The following is a 17,500-nucleotide window of genomic DNA, read 5'->3' as shown; positions in this document are numbered from 1 at the left end:
AAACCTCTTATATCCATATGTTAGTGTATTTTTCGTAAATTAATGCCCTAATTGATCATTCTACAGCGTCACACAAAAGTATCAAAAGTGGCAGATCTACAAGCTCGAAACGCTATATATATGAATCGTTTATAAACTCCATTCCTCCCTCATTCTCTCACATCCTTAAGTTACGACTCCTTCCATCTACACTAATGTGATCCATGGTGAGCAGCGGACAGTTCAAAGGCTGTAGGTTTACCTCAACACACACGCACGCACGTGCGCGCACACAACACACACACACACACACACACACACACACACACACACACACACACACACACACACACACACACACACACACACACACACACACACACACACACACACACACACACACACACACACTTTGACCCTGACCGCACAGGATATGACAAGGTAAAATACGTCCTGTAACTTTCGGTCTACACTGCTTATATGCACACGCGCGCGCGCACACACACACACACACACACACACACACACACACACACACACACACACACACACACACACACACACACACACACACACACACACACACACACACACACACACACACACACGTACACACGTACGTGTGCATGACGGTGCATGTGGACAGTGGAAACGCAAACACACCTGGAGGACCAGAGATGACAGCTACAATTTCACACGCATTATATAACCTGTGGAATAGCCCCCATATATTCACTCAATACAAACACACGCGCATGCGCACGCGCACACACACACACACACACACACACACACACACACACACACACACACACACACACACACACACACACACACACACACACACACACACACACACACACACACACGCACACTCTGTTGACACTTACGGACCAACCATATTTGACCAAAGAGATCCAGGTGCTGTTTGTGTATTTTTGCACGTGTGTGTGTGTGTGTGTGTGTGTGTGTGTGTGTGTGTGTGTGTGTGTGTGTGTGTGTGTGTGTGTGTGTGTGTGTGTGTGTGTGTGTGTGTGTGTGTGTGTGTGCAGTAGTGCGTGGGCTTGCTTATGTGTGTGTGTGAGCTGCTTTCGTGGGAAGGCAGAGGTTTGTTCTTCACACCAAGGTGACAGCATCCAAACACATGAGCTAAGTGATGGAGGAGAGAACAGGAGAGAGAGAGAGAGAGAGAGAGAGAGAGAGAGAGAGAGAGAGAGAGAGAGAGAGAGAGAGAGAGAGAGAGAGAGAGATGGATGGATGTGGCAGGAGAGATTTACTGTAGGAGAGAGGCAGAGAGGAAAGGAGAGAGAGGATAAGGGATGGAAGGAAATATAGGCAATGAAGCAAGCAGAGTATGTAGTATATCGATGGTGTCAGGTAGAAACCTTGAATGTCTAAAACCGTTTTAAAATAGTGAAAATAGCCGATGCGACGCATTGTGAACTTGTATCTTCTATCTTCACTACCTTTGTGTGACACTCTTGTATAGTGAAGTAGGGCATTAAAGGTAGGGTATGTGATAGTTTTTGGTTAAAACAAAAAGTTATTTGTTTAAAGGTTAAAGCACTATAGTTTGTTCAGTCACAGGAGTCTCACTGTCTCTCCAGCTCTTTAATAAACAGAAAATAAATGTTCAGGTCGGTGACAAAATGTCAGCCAATCAGGAGAGAGTACCCATTTATCAGCTTCATTTTTATAGTGTTCCAGTTCCAATTTTCAAACACTCTATAGCAATGAGTACTATCAAAAATCTAGAGCTATTTAACACTTATTTTAACCAAAGAAAATCACTTATTTTCATTAATTCTTCATTAATTCACGGAAAAAAACATATCAAGTTGAAATATGGAGATACAAGGTTTTGCCCGACAGCAACGATCATGCTTCACACTTTTGACTGTGTACTGTAAGTGGGCCTGAAGGAGAGATGAAAACAAACTGAATGGATTGTAATGGATGGAGAGGAGGGGACATCAACGCGTTATATATCCATTAACTCCATTGTAATTTAATTAGCTCATTCACATGCAGTACACCTTTTTGGCCTCTAGCTCCGTACTCAAAGCGTGTGTCTCACACTGAGGAAAAGGCGTGGGGCCAAAATGTTTGTGTTTTTTGGACTGTTGCTTAAAACAGATTAAATCAAAGGCTGCAATCAAAGTGAGTGCTTTTGTTTTGCCTTTTGGTATTTTACCTTTGGCAGGGAGCACCCTTTAAAGAATGCTTACAAAACACTTAATATAAGCGGACGGGAAAAGGGAGTATTTTACTGGTCCTCCCCGGGGAGGGGAAAATACTTTTCTGCCTTGACCCAGCCAGCAGCTGGCTGCTCAGATGAGGGCAGGTTAAGGGGTTAAGTGTCTTTGCTCAGGGGCACTTCGACACTTAGACTGGGTGAGCCGAGGGTCAAACCTGCAAAACCAACCTCTCTACCTGTGGTGGACCAGGTATATACTCAAGATAAATACTCAAATAAATACTCAAGTATTCAAAAGTACAAATTACGAAGTACATTTTCAGAAAGTTTCGGAAATAGTGAAAATATCTTCACTATTATTTGAAATAGGGCTTAAGTGTTTAATTCATTTTTTTTTTCCCGACTAAATCCCAAGAGTCCCTTTCCTAGAAATGTGGTGGAGTCAAAAGTACAGTATTTCTATAGGAGGGAAAATCTATCAGCTTGCAAAAAACTAAAATATAATACTCCAAAAATGTACTGAAGTACTTAAACCCAAGCATCCATATTCTGGGAAAACTTTCACAGAAAATAGCAGATCGTCAAGCTCACAACGCGCTGCGTAGCAACGCGTTGTGAGCTTGCCGATCGGCTATTTTCAGTGAAGATATTTAATGTAGAGTGAAAACAGAAAATACACTAGTATAGAGCCCTGAGGGACTCCACTCGACAACGTATGGGGTTTAAGTGGGTAAGTACTGTACTCGAGTAAATGTACTTAGTTACTGTTCACCCCTGCTCTCCGCCCACTCAGCTATGGCCCCGCCCCCCACAGAAAGGTACACCTTTTACTTTGTGTAGTTAGTACGGTACAAAGGAAGCCAGGATTAAGAGAGATCAAAAGAACTATTTGGAAGGCCGAGACGAAAACGGGCAGACAGGCTGGTAAATCCTCAGATCTACATGTTGACAACGAGTCACGACACGTTGTGAGCTTGTAGATCTGCTATTTTCGGAGAAGAGATTTGGTGTATCGAGGGGATAAAGGAGTGGGCCTAGTATACAGACCACTGGGTCACTCAAGTATGTAGGGTTCAAGTGGTTAAATTAACACTGTGTAGAGCGGTGGTTCTCAAAGTGGGGTCCGAGGACCCCCCAGGGGTCCACAAAGGGGTTCCAGGGGGTCCCCTGCAAAATGACTTAATAAAAATCAAAATCAGTTTAACCACTTTAAACCTATTTGTAAATAGCCGATATGCTATTTTTAAAAAAATATCTTTGAAACATTTTAACAATGCAAATCTTGTATGGGGGTCTCGACCCCAAACATGTTTTCGGACAGGGGTCCACCGTGGTCAAATACATAATTAATTTGAGGTTCTTTGACATGAAAAAGTTTGAGAGCCACTTAGGGATGGGACGATATGAAAATTACATGGCACGATTATTGCGGCAAAAATAATTGCGATTAACGATATTATCACGATAATCAAAATTATGCTTAAAACTTAAAATTATACTTTTGTTAAGCACTTTAACCCCCAGCGTCCCTATTCTGGGGGGAACGTTTCGCCAAAAATAGCCGATCTACAAGCTCACAACGCGTTGCAATGCAACGCGTTGTGAGCTTGTAGATCAGCTATTTTTGGAAGTTGTACTGAATTTGCAGCTCAACAAAAGCTAACTCATCCTAGCGTATGATGGAGGACAATTTCACGATAACTTGAAAAAAACGATCGTCAGCATTTTTTGATCACGATAAACGATAATAATAACGATTATCGTCCTATAGAACCACTGGTGAACCAGTGTTTGTGTGACAGCTATAGGATTACCGTGGCAACAGCTTTCCGTCATCGTCTCCCTCTCTGACCCTGACCAGGGCAAGCTGGGACCCAGGTGGTGTGATTATGTGTGTGTGTATGATTTAGTGTGACAGCCATTACACAGTAGCAGACAATGTGATTTATGACATATTACCCGTGGAAAACCCAGGAGCTATCAGATTACAGTATAGCCAACAGGAGTTCACGGTGACGGATGCTTATTATTGAGGAACTGCAGTGACAGATGACTGGGGCTTACATGGTGTTATGATGGATATGACTTCATATTCCCACATTAATTCAGTTACGTTTCTGAGATTTATTTCGCTTCGACCTGAGGGAGGGTTGAATGATTACATTTAGCTCTCTATACTGTACTGTAGTACCAAAGATTTTCACTCATAACACACGTTAACAATTCAAACATCTGCTTTTTATATAAAACCAAACCAATAAAGACACTAATAAAAATGAAACTAAAACTGGAAATGTGTAAACAATAATTACAAACTCAAACTGAAACTAAAAACAGCCCACAGGTGAATCAAACTGAAACTAAACTGAAAAAGATGTAACCTTGACATGCATACACATGTTATGAGGCAAAAGAGTTCAATCATCCCAATCATTCTGATAGAACAGTGGTTCTCAACAAGTGGTCTGGGGACCACCAGTGGTCCTTGAGGGGGTTCCAGGTGGTCCCCAGCTAAATGATGTAGAGTTGGTAACCAATTGGAGATTTTTTTACTCTTGAGAGTGTAAAATGAAACCAAATGGACCCTTACGGGTCCATTTGGTTTCATTTTTACGCTCTCAAGTGTTAAATTATTGTTAAACATCTGCATTACTTAATTAGAGAATAGTTATTTTGATCAACGTTTGCCTGTTATCTCTCCTATGGTACCAACATCTATACAGCATGGAAATGTGGACAAAATCTTATCCAACCACAACAAAATATTACAAAATATTCTAAGTTTTGAGTCTGAGAGTCTAAATGTCATCAAATGGTGATGAATCCGTGGCTCAAATGCCAAAAAAAATATGGACCTTGATGTGAAAAAGGGTTGAAAAACCACTGTGATAGAGAATGGAGATGGAGAGTGCAGTGGTGGATGTGTGAGCTGGTTTTGTAGCAGATACTAACACCTGCATGGTTGTATTATTATTATTATTATTATTATTATTATTATTATTATTAGTATATAAGATGAGATACACCTTTATAAATCCTCAGAGGGAAAGTCAGGTGTCAAAGCAGCAACAGCAACAGATAGAAAACACAGTAAAGATTTCATAAAGGTACGGTTGTTGTTCCTACCTTAACATAGTCCACTGTGGTGTCCAGACCGGCGGCTGGCTCTCTGGGGAAGACAGACAGAGACATGGCCCGGTTCAGTGAACACATGGTTGTGTTGGGCATTCAAACCACTGCCTAGTACTGCTCAAAATGGATCCTTGGGACTATATAGATGTGATGCTGATTCCTTTGCTGCTGTACAACACAACAGTACAGTAATAGTTCTCAAATGGATCTGCTACTTGCTCACAAAAAAAAAAGAAAGAAGTTGGTGTAGGCTACTGGTCCTCCTGCTTGCATGGGGGGTCCTCACAGGGTCCAAAAGACACAGGTTCATTAGTGGTATAGGAGCACTCCTCCACTCTCTGCAGTTATAGAGGGATCCAGTTCCCAGGAGTTATAGAGGCTAATGCTTCTACAGTTCCAAAAAAAAAGAAGGGCTCCACAGGTCTCCAAACTTTAGATGAGTTTGCTGGTTTGCAAAGAGCTGTCACTGTCTGTCTATGAGCTAACTGTGATGCTAATGCTACTTAATAAGACTTGAGTGTAGGTCCCAGTTAGTTTTGTCGGTGTCCCCATGAGAGGGAGAGAGGCAGGTTTTGGCTGCAAAGAGGGAAGAACACAGAGAAACTGCTGCTTTCCCTCAGAGGGTAGGACTGAACTGCCATGGGATCTCTCTCTCTCTCTCTCTCTCTCTCTCTCTCTCTCTCTCTCTCTCTCTCTCTGCTTCTCACAAGTTTTTTTTTGCCTCTTTCAGTTAGTGGTTAACATGTTCACTCACTGCACTGGCCGCCCTCGCTCCCTCCCTCCCTCTTTCTTTCTTTCTCTCTCTCTCCCCTCTCTCTCTCTCTTTCCCTCCTCCGCTCCCTCCCCCGCCATAACACACATCACAGCCACATGCCTGCCCTTCTGAGCCCACTGACAAATTCACAGAGAGGTCAGAGTACACACACACACACACACACACACACACACACACACACACACACACCCTCACGCACACACACACACACACACACACACACACACACACACACACACCCACACGCGCACAGACGCACAGACGCACAGACGCACAGACCTTTATTTCTGTCTTTAAATACATTCAGTTCCAGAGCATAATCGTTCAGCTTCTCTGCCTCTTTTCATGTATGTCCATATCGTCTAGCGTCTCCTATTCTTACACTCTGTTATTTAAGGGTCAGGACAACATTTTTGAGGCATCGCACATTGGCAGGTTTTGCCAACTCCTTGGACCGGCTGAAATGAGACCTTTCACTGTAAAAAATCTTGAGTGTTCATTTAACTCAGAGAGTGTTCAAATGTTGTGCAGTCTCAGTATAAAGGGTTAAATTAACACTGAGGATTTTACTGTGCAGCAAAGCCTCTAAAGGGGTAATCGGGTATGGTGGCTTTATTGTATTGTATTGTATGTAGTTTTTATTGTATTTGCGGGCTAATTCAGTCTTTCTATCCACAGGAGGCTTTTACAACCAAGGACTGAATGAGAGGTAGTTACTGTAGCTACAAAACCCCCACAAGTGAGGGGCAATGGTGAAAGACGTACTCACATTCTGTACTTAAGTAAAAGTACCACAATGTAGAAATACTCTGTTACAAATAAATGTCCGGTATTAAAAATTCTCTTCAGTAAAAGTACAAAAGTATTGGCATCAAAATATACTTAAAGTAGTACCAAAAGTAAAAGTACTCATTATGCAAAATGTTTGAAAATAGCAGAGCTACAAGCTCACAACGCATCACAAAGCGACGCGTTGTGAGCTTGTAGATCAGCTAATTTCAAATAGCCTAAATATACACAGGGCTGGAGTGGTTAGTGTATGTTTTGTAACAATAATCAAAATCCACAAAGTAACTAGTAACTCAAATTGTCAAATAATTGTAACAGAGTAAAAAGTATAATATTTGAGATGCAGTGGAGTAGTTAGTAAAAGTATTGAAAATCGGAAACACTCCAGTAAAAGTAAAAATGCCTCAGAAGTGCACTTTAGCGCAGTACTTGAGTAAACATACTTAGTTACTTTACGCCACTGGCTACAATACAAACCCCCCCACAAGTGAGGGGATACTATAGGCACATGTGCCACCACCACGTTCCCACGGGAACATGTACACATAAACCATTCTTTTACCAAAGAAAATATGTTTAGCTTCTAAAACCCCCGCAAGTTTTTAATATGGTCCCCTGCAGTAATGACTGGGATTTAGTTATGGAGTTATGTAACAGTACAGGAGCCTCCATTCATAGTAACAATGCACTCACTAATCATAGGAAGGGGGGGTGTAAGGGGGGGAGGGGGGCTCAATCGAGCACCACCATGCCCCTCACTAACGGCCCTGACTGAGCACACAAAGTTCCACTGCAGAGATTCTTCTTTTTGCAGTAATTATGGCGAGGACATCTCCTGTTTACTCAGCAAAGCTCCTCCAATGGAGGATGTTTGTCCTTAAGTCAACCGAAAGGTGAAGATCAGCAGTGTTTGCTTGCATGCTATCCCCACTCTGAGTCTACAGATCTGTTTAACCAATCAACATCCTCCGTGGTTTGGGTATCTTTTAGCCCCCAAAGGAAAACGAACACAGTGACATCATCTACGTATAGCCTCAGATCACCTCCATTGAGACAAAGAGAGGCCGTCTGGGAATCGGAAAGGTTGCCGCGCTACGAGCTTGTAGATCTGCTATTATTTATTTATTTTATCGCGAAAATGAATATATCTTTGAATATATATATTTTTTTAAAGCAGACATTTTTAGCTCAAATCTTTGCTTCTGGGGGATTCTACAAATGTCTTCTAAATCCTAACAGTTTTTTTGAAAAAAAAAACTTAAATTGCCTGTCTGTCTGTTAATGTATCCATTTGCAACTCTGGTGCTCATACTCTTTTATTTATTTATTTTGTAAGATTTATTTTTGGCTTTTTCTGCCTTTCATGCTGTCATGCTGCATTTAGCAGCCTAGGGGAACGGGATTCGAACCCGCGACACGCTGTCACGCTGCATTTAGCAGCCTAAGTGCCCGGACCGCTACGCCAGCCGCCCGGGCCGATATACTCTTTTCTTTAGTGTAATTAATTTGCATTGATTTAAACTGCTGTTTGCGTACATGAGTACGTCCACTCTGAATGCAAGTATCACGCAGCGAGAAAGCGAGAATGAGAAATGAGGCATCATCGCCAAATCCTGGTGTGTTAGAACCATGGTGCATTTTGAGTGTACAAAATGTACTTACGGGTCCATTTGGTTCCAATTGTATACGCTCAGAGTTAAATGAGTCTCAGGACTTTACGGTGTAATCTGTCTGTCTGCATGTCTGAGGAGGAATGCAGGAAATTGGTGTGGTCAAGAGTGTGTATATGCTGTACATGCACAGCTGACCACAAACTATGAGTTCTGAGCAGGTGGAGCCTGAAGCCACAGTTGTATTTCGGCTATTCAAAAATAGCAGATCGAGCTTGTAGATCTGCTATTTTTGAAAAATCTTGAAAATGTGTGCAAATCTTTGAATATATATTTTTAAAGTGAACATTTATAACCCTATCAAATGTCTCAACAAATGTCTTCTTTTTTTCTGAAAAATTATTGATGCTATATATCAGTGGTGCTCAAACTTTTTCTCGTCAAGGACCCCCCAAAATTATATGTTTTTTGGCCACCGATCCCCATCAAAATATGTTGTTCCAGGAGTTAAAAATGTTTTTTTTTAAAACAATTAGTATTCAAAGATTTGCACAAATATTCAAGATTTAAATAAAAATCTACAAGCTCGTAGATTTGCTATTTTTGAATAGCTAAGGTATAAAAATAAGGGTTATAGCTAAATTTAACATGACACGGCATGCGTTCCCGAATTGAATGGGTTAAAGCTCTCAATGTGTCGCGGATACGTGACACCGTTGTACGACGAAGCATACAGTACATTAGACCTTTTCAAGCCGTGACCCCCCAAAATAATTATAGGGACCCCCCACCCTGATGAGCACTTGGAATGTAGGAGTTGAGGCATTACATTTAGTTTGACTCTGTTCCACAGACAAATGTTGTTGAAAATAGTCGATCTATTGCGTTGCGAGGCGTTGTGAGCTTGTAGATCGGTTATTTTCACAATGTTTGCCTCTTTCTTATATTATTTGACAATTTGGCCAATGTTTGAATAGTTTGTATAGTATAGTTTGTTTATTACTTTTGATGCAGAAATGGTCTTTTTATTTTCTCCTTTTTGTTGTTGTTGCGGTATTAAAAAGGTCTTAAAAGTCCTTAAATTGTATTATGTATGTGTATGTATATCTAAGTGATGTCTATTTGCTCGGTTTTTGTTTGATTATTTATAGGCATTTAACACAAGAGCCATATTGTTGTTGTTATGTTACATAATTGAAAATGCCAATAAATATATTGTTTAAATAAATAAAAAGTCCTTAAATTGTCACGTCACAGTCATCATGTGGGGACGCCCCTGGGGGTCCCGAGCCAGAGGTTGAGAACCACTTCATTAGGCACTACTGTACCATATATCCCTTCAGTTCCCCAAACAACCTGCTGTCCATAGTCCGAAACACACAGAAGACACACACATGTCCACACGCACACACATACACACACACATGTCCACACGCACACTCGCGCAGAGTGTGGCGAGAGGTCTATAAAGGCTGACCACAACTAGTCTCTCTCTCTCTCCCTCCATACCCATAGTGCTGATACAGCTGTGGTCACAGTATTTTTCTGCTATAGTGACCACAGCTGACCTCACACACAGTAAAACTACTCTGTGTTCATTTAGCCCTGAGTGTTATTTAGGTCCATCTTTACGCAATTTCTGTATTAGGATGACCTATACGTAAAGGCTGTTTTAGTATTATATATACAGTATTCTCTCTCTTTCTCTCTTTCTCAGATCTGAGAGCACAGAAAGAGGGAGAGAGAGAGAGAGAGAGAGAGAGAGAGAGAGAGAGAGAGAGAGAGAGAGAGAGAGAGAGAGAGAGAGCACAGAAAGAGGGAAAAACAAACAGCTCTGTCTTTTTCTAGCTCCTGCTGTTAGAGAAATAAGAAAAATAAGAAATATAAAAACTGAGAGTGAGAGAGAGAGAGAAAGAGAGGGAGAGGGAGAGAGAGAGAAAGAGAAAGAGAGGGAGAGGGAGAGGGAGAGAGAGAGAGAGAGAGAGAGAGAGAGAGAGAGAGAGAGAGAGAGAGAGGGGGGAGAAGTGACTGTGAGTGTGACCACAGTCTTTTTCTGGCTACTGTTGTTCTTTTTGCCAGACCACACAACACTGAGCACGACCAACTCTCTCTCTCTCTCTCTCTCTCTCTCTGTGTGTGTGTGTGTGTGTGTGTGTGTGTGTGTGTGTGTGTGTGTGTGTGTGTGTGTGTGTGTGTGTGTGTGTGTGTGTGTGTGTGTGTGTGTGCACACGCGCGACCAAATGTAACATAGAGGAACAGAGGGGGGAAAACTGAGATTGAGAAAGAGAAAGAGTGAGCAACATAGAGGAGGTATAAGAGAGATGCAGGGTCTATGATCGGCCAACAGAGGTCAGTATAGTTCTATACAAAGGTCTTTAAAGTCAGTGTCTAGTGTGGATTACACCAAGATAGCTGTGGCTTGCTCATCATCACAGTTTAACAATATGATAAATGCATTGTCAGAAACTACTATCTAACTATCTAAATTAGCTGGTGATATCATTGAATTGGAATGGACAGAATGGGCACTTCATGACATTTGCTGTATGGCAAATGTCATTAATACAGTGTTTGTCAGTGTTGCAGAAGAAATTGGCCACTGTTTGTTTTAATTATTTTAAGCTTTATTTTGGCAAAAAAATATGGGCAAAGTGGGCAGATGGCATGCAACGCAGGACTCGAACCCAGGACTTTAATTAACTCTAGGCTTCCACTAGTGTTTACTGCTTTGACAGTGCAAAGGACTGAAGAATCTTGCGATGCTTAAAGGGAAACTTTGTTGATATTGAACCGAAACCCCATTGTTCTGATTTGAGGAGATCATATATAAAGTGTGGTAAAAAATACCCTACGTTTTCTGTGTACTTAGTTAGGGCTTGACTGCTCAAATTTCCGGATAGGTATGCACGATGACGTCAAACAATGTGTTTGAATGACGTCATGATGTAGTTTTTTCCCCCCAAATGGTTTTATTTTGGAGATATTGTGCTTGTTTGCATATTGTATTCAACAATCATTATAGAATGCGATAACATTTCGATAACATTTTTGTCAATGTTATCGAAAACTCACTGTATCGTTAAAATGGCTCTTGAAGCTGAAATTTGATTTAAAAATGTGCCACTTTTAAGTGCCTCATTATTACACATAGCGTAAAACCTTTTACATATAGTGAGGGTCTTGTACACTAAACCAAACCCTTTAGTCATAACATTTAAATTTTTACACACTGTCTTACAAGCCATCTTGTGCACTAAACTGCAGCAAAAAAATCAGATGAAGAGTCAACAACACTCGTTCTTCAGAATGTGTGCGTGAGGTTACACAGACCACAGACACACACACACACACACACACACACACACACACACACACACACACACACACACACACACACACACACACACACACACACACACGCGCACGCACGCGCACACACACACACACACACACACACACACACACACACACACGCACGCGCACACACACACACACACACACACACACACACACACACACACACACACACACACACACACACACACACACACACACCGTCATTCCTTCTTTCACTTGCTCTTTCAGACACTAAATCATGCATCCATCGCAACCTGAGGCCAGCTGGCTACTGGCTCTCTACTCTCTTTGTCTCTGTGTTAATCACTCCATTTCCTCTGTCCCTCACTTTCTGTCTCTGATTCCATATCTTCTCTCATACGTCTTGTTTCTTTCAAAAGAACACACGCTTTCTCTCCACTACCTCCTCTCCTGTCCTTTCAGTCTTTTGGTGGTCTGCTCAGTGGCTCTGAGACGCTGAGGTTGTCAGGAAGACAAACTGACCAATCAGGAGCCGATGTAATCTGGGGTCAAGGGTCACAGGTCAGCCGACAGGCTGATGGATGTAGTTCAGTATCTGGTTTGCTAATGGGTCAATACAAACTTAGATAAATACCCTGACAGTTGACATTTTGTTTGTTTTTAATTAAGTCTTTTAAATAAAGGTAGAACAGTGAAGCGTCCGCGCCTGGTGGTCAAATCTGAGAATGCACTTAAAATGCTACTGCGCGTGCATCTCCCGTTTGTGCGCATGCTCATAACTCTATGGCTACTCTATGGCCGCTCTAAACGACTCAATTATCGACCCAATATTTCTACTTCCGGCAGACTTCCGGGTGCTTCAAAACGCCACTGAGCACTTTCATAGAAATCAATAGCTGGGGGGCGGGGCAATCCGCCCTCTAGATATATTATAACTCTATGGGAGTGACACGCAGCAAAGATCGTCGGGAACGGGATTCGAACCCCCGCGACTCGCTGTCAGGTTGGCATTGCAGCCTGGGGTGCCTGGACCGCCACGCTGTGGCCCATAATCAAAACGGTCTTATCTGACATCTATAAATGTCTGTTGGTGCTCTTGTAAAGGCAAAAGGAAGGGGGGGGGCTACTGCTGTATGAAAGCTAACGAGGCAGGTTTAATACCCACCCGTCCTTCGCCAAAATTGAAAGGTCACACATGTATGTGCCAGTTAGTGTGTGAGCCATTCTATACCTGGTGGTCAGAATGCTATGCCAGTCTACAGACTGGCATAACGTGCTGATCTCCCTGTAGACTGGCATAACATGCTGATCTCCCTGTAGGGAGATCAGCACGCTATGCCAGTCTACAGGGAGAGAGGGACAGTGAGACAGGTAAAGAGAGATGGCAGAAAGAGGAGCCGGAGAGGGGGAGCACACAAAGACTTCACAGTAATCTGTGATCTGTAGCTATACCACACCCTGACCTACAAAGGTAGCCCAACTGGCTTGGGGCCACACACACACACACACACGCACACGCACACGCACACACACACACGCACACACACACACACACACACACACACACACACACACACACACACACACACACACACACACACACACACACACACACACACACACACACACACTAGAGTGGCTACATCAGATACAGTCTGCTGTAACTCTATACGAGAGATGGACAGATGAGGGACATGATGAAGGATGAGGTGTGTGTGCGCTCCCTCTGAAGTTGAGCTACCTGCCACTCCCCCCCAGGGTTCCCTTTACTGACTACCCCTATACCCCCGTCCCCCCCCGTCCCCCCGTCCCCCCCGTCCCCGCGCGCTTCTCTCTCTTTCTCTCTTTCTCTCTCTCTATCCCTCTCTCTCTCTAACAGTCAGAATAAGTGAACAACTCCCGCCATGGGCACATGGTAAACTAAAAGCAAAGTATAGTCACAAACAGTGATGATCTGAGAAGAATCACAGTACTACAATCAACACCTTTCCACCCGCAGCGTCTCTATTTTAGGCAAGAAATTCTGACACAAACATCCTTTGCAGACAGTGTGACATGTGTGTCTGGTCTCTGGTGACATCGAAATGATAGACTAAAACGGTCTAGATGTCCGAATGGAGCAGCTTCTACATGTCACACATGCAGACACACTGTCACTGACTCACAGGCTAGTTCAGTGAAAGGATTTCATCATCTGTTGGTGGTACATAATATTAAAGGATAATGTACAGTTGACCTGGCCATGTGTGTATATCTGTCCTTTCATACACAAACAAAAGTGAACCACATAAGCCCTATATACTTCTTCATACGACAAATAGCCGATCTACAAGCTCACACCGGTGAGAGCTATTTTTTTGGGGACATTTTTTTTACATTTTCGACTACGATTGACATGCCCAAAATAGGGACACCATGGTTAAAGTGGTTAAACGTGTCACCTCACATTATGTGACATGTGTCGTTGGTAAACACACGTTGGAACAACCGTCTTTACTGCAGATTTGTACAGTGTCCCGTTCTATCTGTCTGAGAGACGGACAGAGAAAATGTAATTACTGTTGTCGCAGTCCTCACTGCTATGACCAGTGTCTTGATTTTTATTTACACTAGGAGATACAGTACACTTACTTTCCTAGCTTGGGTACTTGAATGAGCCTGAACCTGCGTATTTATCGGCAGTGGTGTAAAGTAAATAAGTACATTTACTCAAGTACTGTACTTAAGTACAATTTTGAGGTATTTTTACTGGAGTATTTACAATTTTCAGTACTTTTACTTCTACTCCACTACATCTCAGAGGCAAATATTGTACTTTTACTCCACTACAATTATTTGAAAACTTAAGTTACTAGTTACTTTGTAGATTTTGATTATTATTACAAAACATACAGTAACCACTTCAGCCCTTGTATATACATTTTGGCCATTTGAAAATAGCCGATCTACAAGCTCACAATGCGTTGCGATGCGATGCATTGTGAGCTTGTAGATGTAATGTAATGTACTGAATTTCTGACTTTTACTTGTATTTCTACATTGCAGTATTGATACTTTTACAAGTAAAAACATTTAGTACTTTTTCCACCACTGTTTATCGGTTTGTGTATGCCTTTGCTTTGGCATGCGTGTTTGTTTACCTATAATTTTGGAAGTTGTCCGAGCCATTATGAGCCAGTGGAGAGGACATGGGTTGACGGACATGTCCAGCGGCCACTGATGTGTTGTGGCGAGCCGTCGACTGAGACATTTGATTGGCTCTGGGGTCCCAGGTGTAGTGTGCAGGGGCGGGATTAGCATTGGCCGATCCTCTTCTGCGTCGCGGCAAGGTCCCATGGATGGAGACGGGCTGGTAGGACGCAGCCGGCAAGTCTGACAGGCTGGAACCTTGACCTGACCTGGGAGAAGGAAAAACAGAAGGAAAGAGAAAGACACAAAGATACATAAATGCCGTCAATTTACAGTATTAGAGGTTTGGGCCGCTATGCGTTCCTCACAGCTAGAGTTCGGGCCACTACATAGCCCTCACACCTCCAGTACGTTGCACCGCCAATCCAACTCCTTATATGGTTATGGCTGAGTCATGGTGACATGAACGTGACGTCAGAGGTCCGCCGGCCGGACGGTCCTTCCTTAAGCCAATTTTAATATAGGACGCCTATAGAGTCAGTATAACTGTTCAAGTCAACCATGTTCATTCAGATTTGTTTTTAATAAACATTCAACTAATGCCTTGGGGTTGGCCTTTATTTAATGCTAATAATCTTCCAACTAGCATGCCATATGTGACTGTCAGTGTTAGAAAAGAGGTAGTCTCGCGTAGCCAGACAACTATTCCACAATCTCCGAATGCTATATAGAGTCTGGAACTACACCTAATCTGAGAGAGGAAACTGGCACTTCCGTTCACGAAAATATATTTTAAAATATCTTTACATTTTATTTTTTAGTATCCATTTCTGCTAAGCAGCAAGCTAAATATACTTAGATGATTTTGATTTATATTAGGATGAATTTGCGCAACTGTAAAGACGAAACGGAAGTGGGGAGGAGGCTTCACATCCGGTTTATATGTTAATCATGATCAGAGCATCCGAGTCCTAAACTGTATGACCGCCGGAAACATTCGAAAATTGTGTGAGGCAACGGTCTGGCCACGCGAGACTAGTTAAGATGTGACATCTTATAAAATCACTTTTTTTAAATGTGGTGAAACTCCAACTCCTTGCTGTCAGGTGTAAATGATAGTGGCTGGTGAATCCTGTGTACCTCCCCTCCCCTCCGTGTCAGTGACTGCAGTGCGCGTATCGACAATTGATGATGACTAAATTGGAGAGAAAATGGAGGGAAGTACTGAAAAAATAAATAAAAAAATCATCCAGCGACACAGTATACTTATAAATGAGCGCTAACTCACCCATTTCTGGAGCTGATGAGGTCCATGGAGGAGGCCAGACTGGCCTGGAGCCCTCTGGAGGAGTAGTTACTGCTGCTGGGGGTACCGAGGGAGGGGTTGCCCATACCATGATGGGCAGTGCCACCTGCCAGGGCATGGTGCGCATGTAGAGACCGGGGCAGACTGGCAAAACGCCCCTCTGCCATCATCCTCAACTCTAGAGAGGAGAGAGATATAGAGGAAGATTGAGAAACTTGATATTTTATAATTGTCTTATATCCAGTAAATCACTATGTCAACTCAATCAATTGTGCCGACTGTTCCTCAGGTGATTATAACAACTAATGAGATCATTTAATTAACTTAAAACGCCTTTTAAGTTCTTGTCATCATATTGCGGGACAATATTATGACGTTCTTGGACCATTTTCCCCTCAATCAGCCATCAGAAATGTCAAATCACAATGAAAATTTAGACCTGAATTGACCCAATCAATCTATATGGAAACAGCCTTGCAGAGTTACATAACCACGATAACACAAGACAAGAGGGTGTGGTCTCATTGTTGTGGCAATAAAATGCAGTTCATGATACATGATACCAACACAGACAAAAAGCTTTGAAATGACAGCGAACATGACGTGAGACGCACTGCACATGTAGAGACAACAGAACACACACACACACACACACACACACACACACACACACACACACACACACACACACACACACACACACACACACACACACACACACACACACACTTACTTAAGTAAAACATTTTAGTACTTTTTTCACCACTGGTCATACTGCAGCGTCACAGATGTCCTCTAGCATCTGCTTTTGTTTTATGGATGCCCCGACCGTCGTCTAGTGGTTCTCAACCTTTTTCTGGATCAGGGCCCACGTGAAAGTCTTTTTTTTACATGGATTTTAAAAACAAATAGCCTATATAATATTAACGTTATGTTATCAATAAAATATTTGTTTGCCAATTATTTGGGGACCCACTCACAATATCCCCAACCCACAGATTGAGAAATACTGCTGTAGTCTATACATTTCTACCAGAGAGACAGACAGACAGACAGACAGACAGACAGACAGACAGACAGACAGACAGACAGACAGACAGACAGATAGATAGATAGATAGATAGATAGATAGATAGATAGATAGATAGATAGATAGATAGATAGATAGATAGATAGATAGATAGACAGATAGATAGATAGATAGATAGATAGATAGATAGATAGATAGATAGATAGATAGATAGATAGATAGATAGATAGATAGT

At 42.3% G+C, this 17,500-nt stretch overlaps 1 protein-coding gene across 1 annotated transcript in view; it reads right to left on the bottom strand.

Moving 5' to 3' along the window:
• LOC308087592 (breast cancer anti-estrogen resistance protein 3-like) overlaps positions 1-17,500 on the bottom strand; it is a 60,999-nt gene that overhangs the window by 34,163 nt on the left and 9,336 nt on the right. The window contains exons 2-4 of the mRNA XM_080431554.1: positions 16,218-16,413; positions 14,941-15,198; positions 5,303-5,345 (exon numbers count right to left, since the gene is read on the bottom strand). Of these exons, the coding sequence (XP_080287680.1) occupies positions 5,303-5,345; positions 14,941-15,198; positions 16,218-16,405 (489 nt within the window). The 5' untranslated portion in view covers positions 16,406-16,413. The remainder of the gene's footprint in view (positions 1-5,302; positions 5,346-14,940; positions 15,199-16,217; positions 16,414-17,500) is intronic.

The sequence above is a fragment of the Gymnoscopelus braueri genome (assembly GCF_963280865.1).
Source record: "Gymnoscopelus braueri genome assembly, chromosome: 6".
NCBI lineage: Eukaryota > Metazoa > Chordata > Actinopteri > Myctophiformes > Myctophidae > Gymnoscopelus > Gymnoscopelus braueri.
This window is presented reverse-complemented; position numbering and strand designations above follow the sequence as displayed.